The sequence below is a fragment of the Platichthys flesus genome, chromosome 24 (genome assembly GCF_949316205.1).
Source record: "Platichthys flesus chromosome 24, fPlaFle2.1, whole genome shotgun sequence".
NCBI lineage: Eukaryota > Metazoa > Chordata > Actinopteri > Pleuronectiformes > Pleuronectidae > Platichthys > Platichthys flesus.
The window spans coordinates 687406-703578 of NC_084968.1; the positions used below are offsets into that span (position 1 = coordinate 687406).

At 42.7% G+C, this 16173-nt stretch overlaps 2 protein-coding genes across 2 annotated transcripts; one reads left to right on the forward strand and one right to left on the reverse strand.

Moving 5' to 3' along the window:
- Positions 1-745: 745 nt before the first annotated feature.
- On the forward strand, positions 746-10586 carry znf16l (zinc finger protein 16 like). Its single transcript, XM_062384321.1, has 3 exons — positions 746-1603; positions 3573-3785; positions 6692-10586. Exons 1-3 carry the CDS (start codon positions 877-879, stop codon positions 7396-7398), a joined length of 1647 nt encoding a protein of 548 aa, XP_062240305.1. The 5' UTR covers positions 746-876; the 3' UTR covers positions 7399-10586.
- A 793-nt stretch (positions 10587-11379) lies between these two features.
- On the reverse strand, positions 11380-15675 carry cd248a (CD248 molecule, endosialin a). The gene has a single exon (XM_062384442.1). The coding sequence runs from the start codon at positions 15508-15510 to the stop codon at positions 13186-13188; it is 2325 nt and encodes a 774-aa protein (XP_062240426.1). The 5' UTR covers positions 15511-15675; the 3' UTR covers positions 11380-13185.
- Positions 15676-16173: the final 498 nt, after the last annotated feature.

Genomic DNA, 16173 nt, shown 5'->3' on the forward strand with positions numbered 1-16173 from the left:
TGAGATTCTCAAGTAAAACGAAAAGGAAAATTCTTAGATTTTACTGTGGGATAAATGCTTTTCTGTGGATTACATTTTTGTCAGAGAGTTTATTAAGTAATTGCCACATCCAAGATGTAAGAGCTCAAATTTAATGTAATCATATTGGAACAGCTATTTACATTTGTGGATTGTTTGTTTTACTTAATAGCTCCATGAGTGTTGATACATCTCATTTTACTACATATTTACTGATCAGTTATAAGACATTATCATGAACAAAGTATTGGTTCCCTGTGACATGGACCCTGGCCAAGTCAGACTGTGAGATGACATATTTCTTTGAGACAGCCTTGGTCAATCACCACCAACATTAATTCAACAAAGTCATTGATCATCTACATGGTAAGTCATACTACAACAACTACACACTTGGTTATAATAACAGTAAAGGACATGGTAACCCAGAAGGGACCTTACTAACGGATAGAAACGGATCTATAAAAGATGCATAGATCATGTATTAACTTCTCTAAGGTTCCCTGACTAGGTGGTTGAGCAATTATGTTGACACAAGGGTCACTGTTCGTTTTGTAAACGTTAGAGGGCGCTACTTAAAAAAAACGACTCCATTACGCTGTTGTGTGTTTTTGTCAATACAGTTGACAGCAGATGTATACTTCCTTTTACCGATTCCAAAACAAAAGTTCCAGTTGACGCCCCCATATCTGCGCGATGGATTGACACGACGGTGCTTTTGTTTTGAAGGCAGATTCCTGTTACATCCGTTGTAACTCAAGCTGACTCTGAAATAGCTAACCACTGTCCATCAGCATCACCCAAACATTAGCTCTCCGAGTAGCTTTTAGCTAAACTCCCCACAAACTCATATAATCTATGAGTCGCAAAAGAACCTACAGTTTCACTGAAACGAGCCTGTCTCCTCCGCCCCACGGCGCCTTCATGGAACCTTCCGGGTCAGCCAGCCGAACCGACGGCGATTTCTTGGAGCTGGAGCCCGACGAAGAGCTGCTCTTTTCAGTCAACGACATCACCGAGCACCTCGGCAGAAATATCACCTTGGTGCTGGAAACAGCGCTGTCCGAGATCCGGAAGATGGTCAGCATCAGGATACGAGTCCTGAAGATGGAACTGCGTGAGAAAACGGAAGAGATCGACGAGTTAAAGGCGAGACTGGACACAGTCCAGAGGGATGGCAAGGACCAGTTCCATAGCGCTGTGGCCGCGGAGCCATCCACAGAGTCCGGCTATAAGAAACCAAACAACGCCGACCCCCGGAGAGTCAAAGGTGTCATGACCGCCGTGAAGAAAGAGAATATAGATGCCATTTGTGACTATCTGATGAAAGACAAGAACTCGAGAGGTTGCAACGAAATAGACGGGGACCAGAGCAGCCAGACCAGCGGGGAGAGGGAGGCTCGACCGGAGCAGGACCCGCACTCGCTCGCCCTGTGGCCTGACAGCGGTATGGCCGGCTCCGGCTCTGGCCACGGAGACTCCGAGTCCACCACAGATGACATATTCAGTATGCTTCCTTCTGGCAGCAAACGGATGTATGACTACGAATGGATAACACCGATCGAGTATTCCTCAGACCTGAAAGGTAAATGCACTGGGTGATACGGTGGGTGAATCTCAGGTGTTCCTGGGGAAACTTCTGAAGACATGCCATTGCGTAGCTCTTATGAAAGACCTATGTGCACATCAGAACGGATGATGGGTAAGGAAGATAGGAATAAAACAATTCCGCAAACTCTCACTGGGATGGTTCACCCAAAAATGAAAAGTCCCTCAATTAACTAGTCACCACTAGATTAAAGATTAAAGATTTGTTATTGTCAAATGCACAACAATAACATTAAGCAGTCGTTGGCAGTGAAATCTCTTCTAGCAATGCTCAAGTAATTACAAACTATAAAATAAAATAGAAATAGTATAAAATAGAATATAAAAACTTAAAATAGAAAATAAAGTATATATATCTAAATCTAGGCTGCGGTCCAGGGGTGGGTGAAGTGTTTGACGCTTTTGGAGTTGCAGGGGTAAAACAGTGTCACAGCCAAATCCAATACAATTGATGTAACTGGCGGCCGATTTTTAAAACCTTAAAAAAATCGACTGATAAACAGAAACACATCAATTACCTCCATACTGCTCCGGTGATGTGATCCGACATTCGAATTCAACTGGAAACGGTGCCATTTACATGATCCATGCATAATCACGTTATCCAGAGAAGGATATCAGAGAACATTGAGGCCGAAAACATGGTTTAAATTACGCGTTCAAGTCAAATTGGACTGTCTGGGCTCATGGACACTCAAACACTTCACCAACCCCATCCATCGACAAAGTGGTGAGATGATGAGTGAATTTCTTTTGGGGGTGGTCTATCCCTTTAAGTAATGACATAACATGCAAAGTTCAAAAACTTTACATTAACAAGGGTTAGCAGAAGTACCTGTACAAATATGTCTCCAGTTCAGCCCACTGTACAAAATGAAGGCACACATATGATGTCATGTCATCAGGAGCTAGTGTCTGCTCAGCAGCAAAGCCTGGAATGGACCTGCTGTATAGTAATCATGCACATACATCCACCTGACCAATAACAAGCCAATTTCAGTAATATTTCCACTAGCGTGACAACTGAAAGGCAGAACGAGACAACGATAAAAAGTGTCATGTGCGCCAATTCTTTGCACACTATATTGACGTGCGCTATAAACCCATAAACACTTGACAAAAGACTGGTAAAAACAGAATGAATAAGAAAATTATGTTAGGGTTGGGCACAAAAACCTGCAATTGAACAGGCCTCAGGACCAAGCACTAGGGCTACATGCATACTTAATAATTGAAGCATCGTTTTAAAACCGAAAACCATCATTGTCAAGGCAATGTCATAACTGTAAAGACCTGTAAAGTTTCTGTGCCTCCAGACTAAAAAAGAGTTTCAAACTAAAAACAAGGCCAGCAGCTTTTCCAAACTTGTCTGTTTCAGCATCTCTAAAACACACACACAGGAAAATGCATCTAGTACATGTTTATTTTTCAAAAAAATGTCTTTACCATATCCACAGCATTTAATGAAAAGCCCTACAGCTTAACTATGTAGACATCACAATTGAACAATTGAAGCTAAATGAATGTGCTGAATTTGATGTGATCCTATCTTTCGGGCAGAGAGCAGTTTAGAAGATCTAACAATTTGCACAGGGTGGGAAAACCAAATGTATGTAGATAACAATGTTCTTCACATCCACTAGTGCAGGGCCCGTTTTAAACATGTCTGTTTGGAGTGAACTGCTTTCTTTGCATGTAATAATGCGCTGAGGCCTACATCTGAATTAGTCTATGGCATATGTGAGCGCTGTTCAAGCAGTTCTACAATATACTTTCACTTTGTATTGTTTGCTTGCTGGACCAATGCTAATAATGTAAACTTACCATCCCTTCTCTTAATAGACTATAAAGAGCTCCACAAGGGGACACTTGCACATCAACCTCCATGTTGTATGCTAAACTACCCCAGTAGATAATTACATTTTTATGTCGCATATTTTTTGCAGTTATGAAGGACCCTGATTGTGATAACACCCTGACTGGCGAGACAGATGATGATGATGATGAAGATGAGACGTTGAGGAGGGAGGGGGATGGACTTGACCAGGACCAGGTTCCGCTCTCACATGTCCAGCCCTCTGACTTTACTGGTGAACCCCTGAGCTCTTCAGGAGATGGAGGCAGTCCCCTGGATAGCAGCACAGTCAAGCCTGAGGCAGGTGGGTAAGAATGGGTATAAAGAAAATTAAACAAAACCAATTTTGCGTTTGTGTGTGTGATCATCCACAAGCCTTGGCCGGTCAGGGTTAGGATGACCCACAGATGACCCAATTCTCCTGGGGTCATTGAGACCCACTGAGAGGCCGGTGTGTTTCTCCCGAGATCCCAATTGGAATCAGCTGTATTGTCGAGCAAATTGACCAATTCCCCATCCCAAACGTGTGCTTGTGTAAAGGGATGTAAATAGATTACTAACAATAAATACGGTACAAGTCAGGACACGTCCTCTCCTTCTCCTCCTCCTCCTCTTCTTCCCCCCAAGCCTGTTTCCTTTCCGACAGTACATGCCCAGCAAGCCGGCGAAATTCGGGATCAAGTCATGGGTGGCCTGCGACGCTTAATCCAGCTACGCTTGGAAGATGCAGGCCTACACCGGAAAGCCAAGCGGTGGACGCATCCCCCGCACAGAAGTGTCCGCCGCGGTTGTGAAGGCTGTGAAAGCCGGTGCCGGCGCTTGGAGAGCTCTTGACCATGACGACGACAACGCTCGACCCGGGCGTGCGGCGCCCCTCTAGACCTAGCCCTACAACAAACCCCATGTGTGAAGCTGCCCCTCTAGCCCTAGCCCTACAACAACAACCCGTGCGTCCGGCTGCGCCTCTAGCCCTAGCCCTACTCCAACAACCCGTGCGTCCGGCCGACCCTCTAGCCCTAGGCCAACAACAGCAACCCGAGCGTCCGGCCTCCTCCCTAGCCCTAGTTGCCGCCGCAGCATCCCCGCTCGGAGGAAGTAAGAGGAAGAGCGCAACGAAAATGGACTGTAAAACTCGCACCTTGTGTGTAACAAATACATCTGCAAGGGATGCTCACTTGTCTATTGCCCTGCGTGTGCTGATATTTGGTTGGCTATGTGAGGGGGTGGGGTTAGGGTCCACAGTCCAAGCAGCAGCAGAAGGAGGAGGAGGAAGAGGAGTGGGGACGAGGAGAAAGGACCTGAAAACAAGGGTTAATTAAATCAGTACCCAAACGCTCACAGCCAACAGCCGGGGGAAACAGGGACAATGCAAGATTCAAGTTGGGCCACTAGTATTTGTACATTGTCCCATAATTTATGATGCGGATTCAGATTTTGCATCAATACTGGACCACAGACTTGAGGATGAGGCAACTACATGATTATACATCAAGAGTCAAGAAAGTTTAGTCTATGGGCCACTATGTTTATTTTGTAAACTGTTAATTGGAACAGCTGATTTGGCACAAGTAGTGTAGGCCAAAGTGTGCCACCATTATAATGTTAACATTATTTGTCAAGGGACAGTTTAAATATTAAAGTTTTGCCAATATTACTTTGTAAGGCAGAAAAGGTCTCTGGTTCGTCTCTGGTTCGACTCCATGGAGATACAACAAAAGACGAATCTGTCCAAAAATCCAAGACGATTCTCCCTACCCTGTTTAGTGCCCCTGAGCAAGGCACCTTACTCCCCCAACATTTGCTCCCCAAGCACCGTAAATAGATACATAGATTGATTGATACTTTATTAATTCCGTGGGAAATTCAGACATGGTCGCTCACTGCTCTGTGTGTCCTGCACCTGATGGGTTAAAAGCAGAGGTTACATTTCCCTACCTGCATGAGTGTACCTGTGCATGTCTGTGCATGTGTTTGGGACAAATAAATGCATCTTAATCCTAATCTTAATCTTAAATAACTCCACTGCATGTTATTAAAATAATTTACAAGGATCTGCAACCAATGTGGTTGACATCTTTACTTAAAGTTGATGTTGGGTAATGTCAGAGAAGAACTTTCGTGTGTGCTATTAATCTGCTGTTTGATGAGCTGGAGTTCCTTTTTACTTAGAAATAATAATATGAAATGGTGTTAGGGCTGCAAGATATATCGAAAATGAGTTGTCATCGCGATATCAACACGCACGATATACGGATCGCAAAAGACTGCTTGAACTGCAATAAATGGTGTGCCATTTGCCATGCATTCACGCTCTGCATGTCAATTTATTTGACCAATAAGATGGAGCCCTGCTTCCCTAGAAAAAATAAGGGAACACTTAATCGTCACAGTATAACAGCAAGTTCCAGGGATCTGAAGTCTCTGACCCGCTACAGTTTAATTAGTTTGAAATGACACTATTTACTAATGCATTGACCAAATGTATTAAATAACCATGACATTGACGCCCTTTCATCCTCATCATTTATTGTCATAAAGAAAATTTTCAACTATACCTGTTGAAATAGTATATATATTGTTTACAATCGCGTATATACCAATTTTTTTATTGAAATGTAACAGAAAATCAAACAAACATAAAGTAAACATCAGTCCTGTACATGTCCTAATAACTTAAAACAGACTCCAACAAACACACAGGACAACTGGACCTTTACCGTGCATCTGTCCTGTTCCTGATGCAGCAGTGTTATAATTATTCAGCAGAGTCCAAGTCGCCATGCATCTAAGAGAAATGTCCACAGTTCTAGTGCTTAGCACTGTGCAGGACACAGCATTCAGCGTATCAGTTATAGGATTATAGATTTCTCTGTTCAGCACACTGCTGGCTTCATGAAAAGCGGATGTCCTTATATGGAGAAATAAATAATTTGATTTGAAAAATGTGTCCAAACACAGTTCAACAGACAGCATCTTTTACTACATATTAAATATAATGTTTTAAAAAACATTCTCCATTGGATTAAAATCAGAAGAACTTTAGCAGATTATATTTCTCACTTTTTTTCTCACTTTTTTAACACTGTGATTTGCAGTGTATTGGATCACTTTGACGTTGTACTATGTGTTCTGTATTTAATTTCTGTAGCCTACCTATCCTGGGTTATTTTAATTATAAATAAGTTAAAATACTCTGCACTCTGATTTCAGGTCAACAGTTCACCGATCATACCTACATCTGCTCTCTATGTGGAACCTTCTGCCCTGATTCTATGTTCCTGGAAGAACATATTAAGCTGATACACTCAGACTCTGCTGGTGCCCAGACTCTCCAGGCCCTGCAGTCCACCTCCTCCGCAGTCCCCACCATGGGGAGCAGCAGCAGTGACTCCATGAGGAGTGAAAAAGAGCAGCACAACGATGGCACAGGACCAGGAGCTGGTGTGGGCATCAGTCGGGGAGGAGGGCTTGTGAAAAAGGAGATTAAAATTGAGGGGGGTTATGAGTGCGGGGACTGTGGTCGCCATTTTAACTACCTTGGCAACCTTCGACAGCACCAGCGTATTCATACCGGCGAAAAGCCCTTTATGTGTCCAGAATGTGGGGAGAGATTCCGCCACGCAGCCCGGTTAAAAAGCCACAGGCTGGTGCACAGCGGAGCCCAGAGCCCCTTCCCCTGCCCTCAGTGTGGCAAAGGTTTCTCAGTGCTGTCTGGACTCAAAAGACACCAACGGGTCCACACTGGTGAGAGCCCTTATGCTTGTCCTCAGTGCGGCCGCCGCTTTAAGGAGCTTGGGAACCTGTACACTCATCAGAGGATCCACAGTGGGGCCACACCTTACTGTTGCCAGCAGTGTGGACGCAGCTTCCGCCACCTGGGTACCTACAAGAGCCACCGCTGCACCCCGGCACAGTAAGCAGAAATTGAACGGACATGGTGCTGGTTCTGTGGGTTGTGTCTTCATTGTGTGGCTGTCTGATTCCACTGTGGGAGGTTACTGGTCATGTGGAGAAGGGGGCTGAATTTTCTGGGATGCTGCCCAGGCTTCAGTGTTCTGTCCTTGTCCATTCAAGGCATTTTACCTCAGTCCTCAAGAAATGCTTGAACTTGAAGGTTTATTTCAGACTTTGGAAGCAGCAGTTTTAGTCTCAAGTCAGAGTTATACTTACTTGTAGCAAAGCTTTCAGTGGTCTCACACACGGGGTTGCACACTATGGATTTAATTCAATTTATACCAATAACCGATAATTACCTGCTTTTCGTGGCCGATACAATAACCGATCTCACATTTTTAAATATTTAAAAAGACATCGCACTCCTCTGTGTGCAGTGTTTCTCATGTTAACGACTTCATCCAGCCACTGAGATACTTAACTCAGAGGTCCATAAGGCCACCAAAAAACTTATGTTGGTATTGATGGGACTTCGAATGTGTGAGGTGACCACATCCTACACAGAAGTGTTCCTCATGGTGCCACAAATTAGTGCCCGAACCCGAAAAGATCTAGAAATGTTCTACCCGAAACCAAGCAGGACCCGCCATTTGAAAGCTGGGATGCTGGACGGACTCCCGGCAGGTAAAGTCAGACCCCATAGGCCTAGATTTCTCATCTGATTGCTTTAACAAGTTTATTCACAAGGTGTCATAACCAAACTTTGTGTCTTACCCAATGCAACATTGGCAGCCTTCTCCACTGTGCCTGGCTGTGAAGCATATGATCCATCCTCTAAGATAGCTTTTGAAATACATTCAGGTTTTCTGTTATTCCTCTTACAAACACAACGACACACACATGCACACACACTGTGAACCCGTTTGGGTGGACCTGGTAGGACCTCTGGTGCAGGGCAGGTAAGAACATGTCACAAATGCACTGTAGGTGATAAATTATACTTATAGTTAATTATTTTTCACCTTAAACGCGGTGCTTATTCCTTTTCTTTCACCTTAGGAGATTTGTTACATTTAAACTTGCAATCTTTGACCCTTCTCTTGGGAATCCAGTACAGTGCATTACTGCCACCTGCTGGCTTAGTTATGTTATTTTAATTATTTTGGTTAAAATAATATAAAAGAACATATATTTCCCTTCATTGGCCGGAAATAAATCAGCCCAGATAATCATGCAGCCCTAATCACACACTCCTCATCAACAGATGGAATTTGCTCAGTGGTCAGAGAATTTGCTTTCAGTCTTCATATACTTGTGGCTGCCAACACTGTTGAAAAGTCTTACATGTGCTTAGGAAAATGCAAAGTATGACCCTCATACTTCTGTTTCAAACTAAACCTACTTCATTTGTTGATGGACAGTATTTCATATGGATGAAATCTGTAGAACAAGCCAGTAAACTGTAAGATATATTTGGAATAAAAGAATTTTAAGTCTCTGACCCACAAAGAAGAGCATCCCTTTTTTAGACCGGACCTCATCAGTAACGAGCACATCTCCTATATTTTGCATTTACCTCAAAGGATAATTCCTGTTCATTACAATTGTGCTAAGCTAGAGTGCTTTACTTTGGAGCGGGTAAAGGACGTATCGCAACTATTTATGTTTATGACATATTCTACAGATAGACATTAAAACTGTGGCAAAATATAATTTTCACTGTCTATTTTTCTGTAAAAACATGTGGGGAAAATAGGCAAGACTCCAACTCTTAAGAAGAGCGGCTGTGTGAGAAAACCCCTCAGTCAAGGTTAGGCTCGGTTTGCTAGTTCACCAATTCATTTATCAAACAAAAGATTGGTAGCGTTTAAAACTTTTAATAAAAAAACAATTCAATAGGTTTTAGAATTAATTTGTTTGTTTTTTTTGCCTTATATCTCTTTTTGGCTGTGAGAAAACAGACTTCTGACTTTTAGCCTTGAACAACTTAGATGAGTTACCACCACCACAGGCTCATCTCCACATAACGACTAATGCTTTTCTAAAATTGGGAAAATCTTTTTTCCTAGCAGAGCTGCACAAGGACCAAGATTCACTCAGCCCCTCCCGACTCTGCTTGTTCTCTCCCTCTTGCTCGCGCCAACACACACTCACATACACAGAGACACAAACATTGTAATTGAAAACATCTATACATGTGGACTGGGTTAAATAATATAATTTGGTCTTTGTGAACACAACTGGTGCATATAATTACTCGCGCATAGAATGGGGGGATACGATCACAGGTGGCCACAGGAGACACATTCAGGACAGATTTGAATGCCAGGTGTGAACAGACAAACTCAAGAGCTGTCCACTCGTGATTAACTCTCAGGACAGCACTTTCATGACCTTAGAGGTTATACTTGTGAGTTCAATGTTATCATGACGGATGGCAGCAACGGCCAGGACTACACTCACTGGATTACCAATCTGAGTTGCTGCTTTTCACATCCTACTGAGAGAAAAACACTTTGTCAAACTTTATCAGACTTTGGTATGATCGGAATTCCACAGTTCAATGGGGTAAACAGGACAGCTTGGTAAAACGACAGCATTTAAATAGATGTGTGTATGGCTCCATATATTGATTTGCATCTTGATCCTTTAGTCTAAAGTATGCCCTGTCACCCTCACTTTGTGGAGAAGGATGGATCTTTTAGAGTAGTAGTGGGACAGCATCCCCCACATGTGGACCATTTGTGTAACTGCAACAAAAAATTATCTTCTGGCTCATACGGTACTGCTAATTTTATTTCATCATAATACTGTTTGGTGCTATGTGTAGAGCAGGAATTTTATCATAATTTTTAAAAGTATTATCTGATGTTACAGACTATATACTGGATATTTTATATGTTTGCTTGTATGACAACTAAAAATAGTGCGACTAAAAAAAAAAACATACCTGAAGGAAATTGAATCCAAAGTATCGGGTGGGTTTAATCATTTGATCTCATTCTCTGTAAACCCATTAGAAAAATGAACACTTTTCTTAGCACTATGGGGAAGACTAAAAAAATGTATGAATAACAAACTTATTCAAACCCCTGGAAGCTAAAAGCAAACCATTGACAATCTGCTTTCTTTTCTAAACTGTTGTCCTAAACTCATGAATGGAAGTGTGAATTTTTTTTTACCAAAACAAAATAAAAAAAATAAAACAGAGCATTACGTGTGTACTCTTCAGTGTGAGTGTTTATTTGTGTGTGTTTAAGTAACACTTGGTTACACCCAGTGCAGTTTAAAAGAAATTGGGACAAACATTCACCTTGACTTAAAGATTGGATGTTGGTGGTCGAAGGTCAGCGTCACTGTGGACTCACAAAATGATGTTTTGGGACTTTTGAACCCAGCGTCTCAGGAACACCTTGATGGAATTTCATCAAATTTGATACAAACATGCATTTGAAGTCAAAAGTCACAGTGATCTTGTAACTTGTCAATGTGATATATCAGAAAAACACAAAGGGAATTACATTACATTTTGGACAAATATTCACTGTGACTCAAAGATTAACTGACAAGTATTAGGGTTGCCAAAGGTCCAAAACCTTTTTGCCTCTTGAACTGAATTATTTTAAGAACGTCTACAATTCACCCTTTTAAATTCGGCACAAATATTCGCAGAATTTCAGATCAATTTGTTAGAATTTGATGGTTTAAGGTGAAGGTCATGGTGGCCTCACAAAACATGTTTTTGGCCTCGTGAACATGAAATCTCAAGCCTTTCTTTAGGGAATTTCTTAAAATTGTCACTAGTTATCACTTAGTTTCAACAATGAAATGTTTGGATTTCAGTGGTAGAAGGTCATGATGACCTCAAATCTGTCTGTAAAAAGGGGGGGGGGGGGGGGGGTTGAGGTAGACAATCCCAGCTTTGCAAATCTAGTAAGAGAGTGTTACATAGAGGTTTATCGGAAAAAATTACTCACTAATGACTGGATAAGATCTGTAAACCGAGCGCTGTAGAAGGAATGACAATGCTGAATATAGGTCAGAAGGGGAGAGAGACAGAAAGAGACAAAGAAGAGAGAGAGAGTGAGACCCCCTCTGAGAGCCAGAACCTGGTTTTGATCACCACATTCCATTAGTCAGTACACTCACAATACATCCCAACTGTGTTAAGAAGCTGGTGGTCTTTTCTGGAGAAGACAAATTTAAAACTCTGTCTCTCCACCCAAATTCATTACTTCATATTTCTGAGGAGGTGAGAGCAAATTGCTTGTGGTTTGCTTTAAAACACCAGGGCCTACAAAAAGGGGTGAATGAAAGGAAAATAACTATCGACAAAATATGCTTTGAATGTTCAGAGCAGTAATGCCAGTATAAATACAATCCAGATCACTGCATCCACAAAACCCCATATAATATGGTGACAAATACTTTTTATCTTGTTGGCTACTCACTAGTATTCACTGAGTATTTAAAAGCAACTTCATGGTCTTTCTAAAGAGCTGGGAATATGATGACAATACATCCTCCAAGCCACTGAAGGGTCTCTAAAAGGAAGTGTAACATTTGTTTCCACAGTGAATAATACAGTTTCACACAGAGTCCCTGTCATACCTTTTAATTCAAGATTGCTTCAAATAACAAAAAAACATCACAATATACATTAGATGTTTCTTATATTTCACAGTCTATCAAAAAATAGTTTCTGTCTGAATTTGAAATGGCACTAAATGGAAATGATGTAAAAAAAACAGAGTCTGTGCTTAGATTTCTTTCATTTGGGCTTTTTCCAATTTTCACCATAAATTATAAAACATTTTGCAAAAAGAAGAGCTCGACATGATCGACAGCAACAATTAAAAAATGTAAAGGCTTGGCAAAGACATAGACTTCTTCTATTAATGAAGTAGGGTTATGAAAGGTGATCGATGGCTTTTCTAATATCATGGCTAATATTGGCTACCAGCTCCCACAATATTCCTTGTGCAATGTGAACATCTGTTCTTCAACTTACATTTAAAAAAATGTCAGAAAAGAGATAGGTACTGTTAAACTGGACATCAGTTGGGAAAAATATTACCATGTGTAGACAGACATTCCTTTGTATTTCACTAGGTTTATGGGGTCCATAAACTGTGTCATTTATTTATTACAGTTGTGGAATTTACTTAAAAATTTGACAAGTATGAAACCTAATATAAATACAATAGAAACTCAATACACAAAGATGGTTTCAGCCTCTCATGAAGTATTCAACACAGTGATTTCCAATTGATTGTTTTTCCAGCAATATCATGTGACTACATAATGTCTTTTTTTCTTGAAGGGATATTTGCCTAGAGTTTCCTCTTCCCCATTGCTGATGTGAGCAGGTCGAGTAACAGATGTCTACCGGGATATGCAAATGAAATTAACTGAGCCCGAGGATTTTGAATGAAAGAGACCTTGGAGTCAAGTTTTGATATGAAATGAATGTCTACAAACAGTATCCCCAGATATTAGAATTTTTTTTGACATAACAAAAAAAGATTGTATATTATATGATACTATAGCACTGTCCAGTTTTCAAAATCTTTATACAGATTTGACCACATAGAGAGTTTGTCCCGAAAGTTCAGTGGTTTTCAGTGTGTCTTCATTGCCTCTATCAGTTGATATTCAAGCGTAATATCTAAATGTGCTCAGAGTTGGCAGTTCCATAGTCAGAGAATGTTACAAAAAAATGTTTTGCCTTTTACCAGGTTCATTATTCCCTCCGGCTTACCTCTGAAAAAGAGATAACTTATTTAAATGCTAGTTTTCCTCTTCTCTGTTTAAACACAGGTCTTGACCCCGACTGAGGGGGTGGAAGCTACCTGTGGATCATGAGCCCCTGAAATCCAGTGGTAGCAGTCAGTCACATTCTTACTGCGTGGTCGGAGAGCACAGCGAGTACAATAGACAATGACCAATGCCAGCATCACCAAAATTAGTATACAGATGGGCACTATTAGTCCCACCAGGAGCCAGGTGCTGCTGATTTTAGGCTCACTGTTTTCCAAGCCAGAATCCGGGGTTACTCCGCTCCTTCCAACCCCACTCGAGGTTGGCTGGGAAGAGGTAAACTGTGTGAGAACAGTTTGATCTTGGGAGTGTGTTATCTCCACATATTCCTTTTTCTCCTCCCCCTGATCCTCCTCTAGATACTGTTCTTTGTTGACCTCATTGCGGTAGCTGGAATCTGTAGTCATGTTGTGGCTTGTGACTGAATCCTCTGAATTTCCTGCTTCATGGCTGGAAGTTGTGAGACTGGACCACCAATTCCAAGCTCCCTCAGAGATTGAAGAGGTGGAAAGGAAAGGAAGGGCTGTGGTGGTCTCCTGGTCATCTTCATATGAGTCTGGTTCAGTGCTAGTACTGGTTTCCGGTGGAGGTGTGGTCGAGATGGTGTTAGGAAAAACCTCCAGCTCAGGCTGAGGTTTCTGCCCCCACTCTAACCAATCAGCTCCATTAATGTCGATGTCTTTCTCATCATTCTCATCCCCCTGTGTCAAAGGGTCCACTGTAGATGAAAAGGGAAGTTCCTCCTGTGGAGCACTGGTGACCCAGATGACATCAGGGTTCAAAACTCTCGGTGGATCAGTCAGCCAGTTCAGAGATGGCTCCTCCTCTGGGGGCCAATCAGTGTGACTCTGTTGCAGATTCCAATCATAGTCCATGAGGTCCCATTCAGGCCCAGGTTGGTGGGTGACCCAAGGAAAAGGAGAGGTAATGGCAGGATGGCCATCTCCCTCCCCTCTCTTCTGACATGAGTAGTGATCAGACATGAGTTCATAACCTTCCTCACAGTAGCACTCAAATCCACCGTCATAATTCACACACATCTGCTCACAGGTCCCAGGGATCTGGCACTCATCAGTGTCCTGGCATCGTTTTGTGTCCTCAGGTACTGGGGAAAACCCCAGATGGCAGTGGCAGATATGAGAGCCTGGAGTGTTCTCACAGGCATGTTCACATGGGTCCTTTATACACTCATCTTGATCCTCACATTCACCCTCATCATCTGGATGGTAACCATCCCGGCATCGACATTCAAATGTCCCTGGAGAATTCTCACAAAGTTGTTCACAAGGACTCTGGAGGCACTCGTCCACATCCAGACAGCCACGTTCATCTGGTGCAAGCATGTATCCTTCAGGGCAGGCACAACGATACCCATCTGAAAGGGGCAGGCACTCATACTCACAGGGGGCCCCTTGACAAACATCAGACATCTCACAGCTCTGCCCATCATCTCCGAGTTGATACTCATCCGCACAATCACAGAAGAAGTGTTCCCCAGCCGGCCTGCAGAAATGCTCACATCCACCATTATCCTGATCACACCAACTGTGGGATACAAGAGGATCAGAGCAAAGAGGGGATTCTCTTGACCACCCAACAGAGCCATCCTCCCTCAGCACGCACAAAACGGACTGTTCCTCCTTGGTGCCTATAGGGCATGGCACAGTAGCAACAGATCCAAAGGGTACATGGGTTAGCAATGTGCTTAGAAGGTTAAATGGTGTTTTGTAAAGGATATGGCCTCCACCTTCTGTCCATAAGGCTGGACACATTCCTTTATAGCCATAGTAACAAAGATACCCATCTGCAGGGACTGAGCAAGAGTCATCCTGCCATTTCAAATTATCATTCTTCCCGTGAATGCTGTAGCCCATGACCACACAGCGTGGCACAATACATAAATCAGGGAAATCCTGTCTCTGCCAGTTGGTATACTCTGTGTCCTGGTCACCAGTGGTCCAAGAGAAACCCCGCAGGGGGAGAGCAGTGGTACACTGGCGAGGCTGGCGCTGCAGGCCAATCCATATCTTGATCTCGGTGCGTGAGTGCCGTAAGTCCAGAGCTGAAAAAAGTATGGCAATAGTGGTGGCATCCTCTTTGCGTTTGATAGTGGCGAGATTGCCTCCTTTCTCTTTGCAGGCCCTCCATGAGTCCAGAAAGGTTTTTTCTTGGAAATAGACCACAAAGCAACCATCAGCATTACAAAGTGCATCATTCTCTCTCAGTTCCTGGCCCAGGACGGAAGAAACTCCAAAAAGCAAAGCCAGCAAGGAGGTTAAGAGAAGAGCAGCTGCACTGCTAACTAGGCAGCCCATTCTTTTTTTCAATTATCTCTCACCCTAACTTCCTATACGCTTTATACTACCTAACTGTGGTTTCTCTCTTACCCCGCTTTGTTGTCTCTCTGAGTTTCACTCCCTTCATTTGAACTCAAGTTTTTGACACTGCCTGAGCTCTTCACTCTACCCTGTTAAAACAGATCTGAGCTGGAGTTGAGTGCATGCAGATTGTCCCAGCATTTCGCATAGCAGAGAGGGAGGGGAGAAATGGCAAGAAGCTAGAGGGAGTGATACATAGCCAGAAGGAGGGGAGCAAGGAGGGGAGTTGAGAAAAAGAATTGTATGTTTTTTAGAAGAGATGGTGGTTGGGGGTTGGGGGGGCACTATGTGTATGTGTGGGTCCGAATGGGGGGAGGTGCAGCAAACTATGCTTTTCTCTCTGTCATATGGTTTTCATAAGCGCTGTTCATGGACATAGTTTGGTACTCTGCTATTAATCTGCACAGACATAAACACATTCACTCATTTAGGCCCACATGTAATTGTGGCACTGTGGCTCAGTCATTAGCCATGTTCTGGAACCGGCAGTGTTTTACAGAAGATGTGATTTTGTAAACATCTGTGTACAGCTTAAAACACAGAAAATTGTAAAATAAGAAGGGGGCTCAGAGATTGCATATATCAACCTAAACTCGTGAC

What these genes read in the sequence shown, in the direction of transcription:
- znf16l (XM_062384321.1), top strand. Translation starts at nt 877, where the DNA reads ATGAGTCGCAAAAGAACCTACAGTTTCACTGAAACGAGCCTGTCTCCT. An exon ending in GTATTCCTCAGACCTGAAAG is followed by an intron (nt 1,604 to 3,572) that starts GTAAATGCACTG and finishes TATTTTTTGCAG; the next exon opens with TTATGAAGGACCCTGATTGT. An exon ending in CACAGTCAAGCCTGAGGCAG is followed by an intron (nt 3,786 to 6,691) that starts GTGGGTAAGAAT and finishes CTCTGATTTCAG; the next exon opens with GTCAACAGTTCACCGATCAT.
- cd248a (XM_062384442.1), bottom strand. Translation starts at nt 15,510, where the DNA reads ATGGGCTGCCTAGTTAGCAGTGCAGCTGCTCTTCTCTTAACCTCCTTG.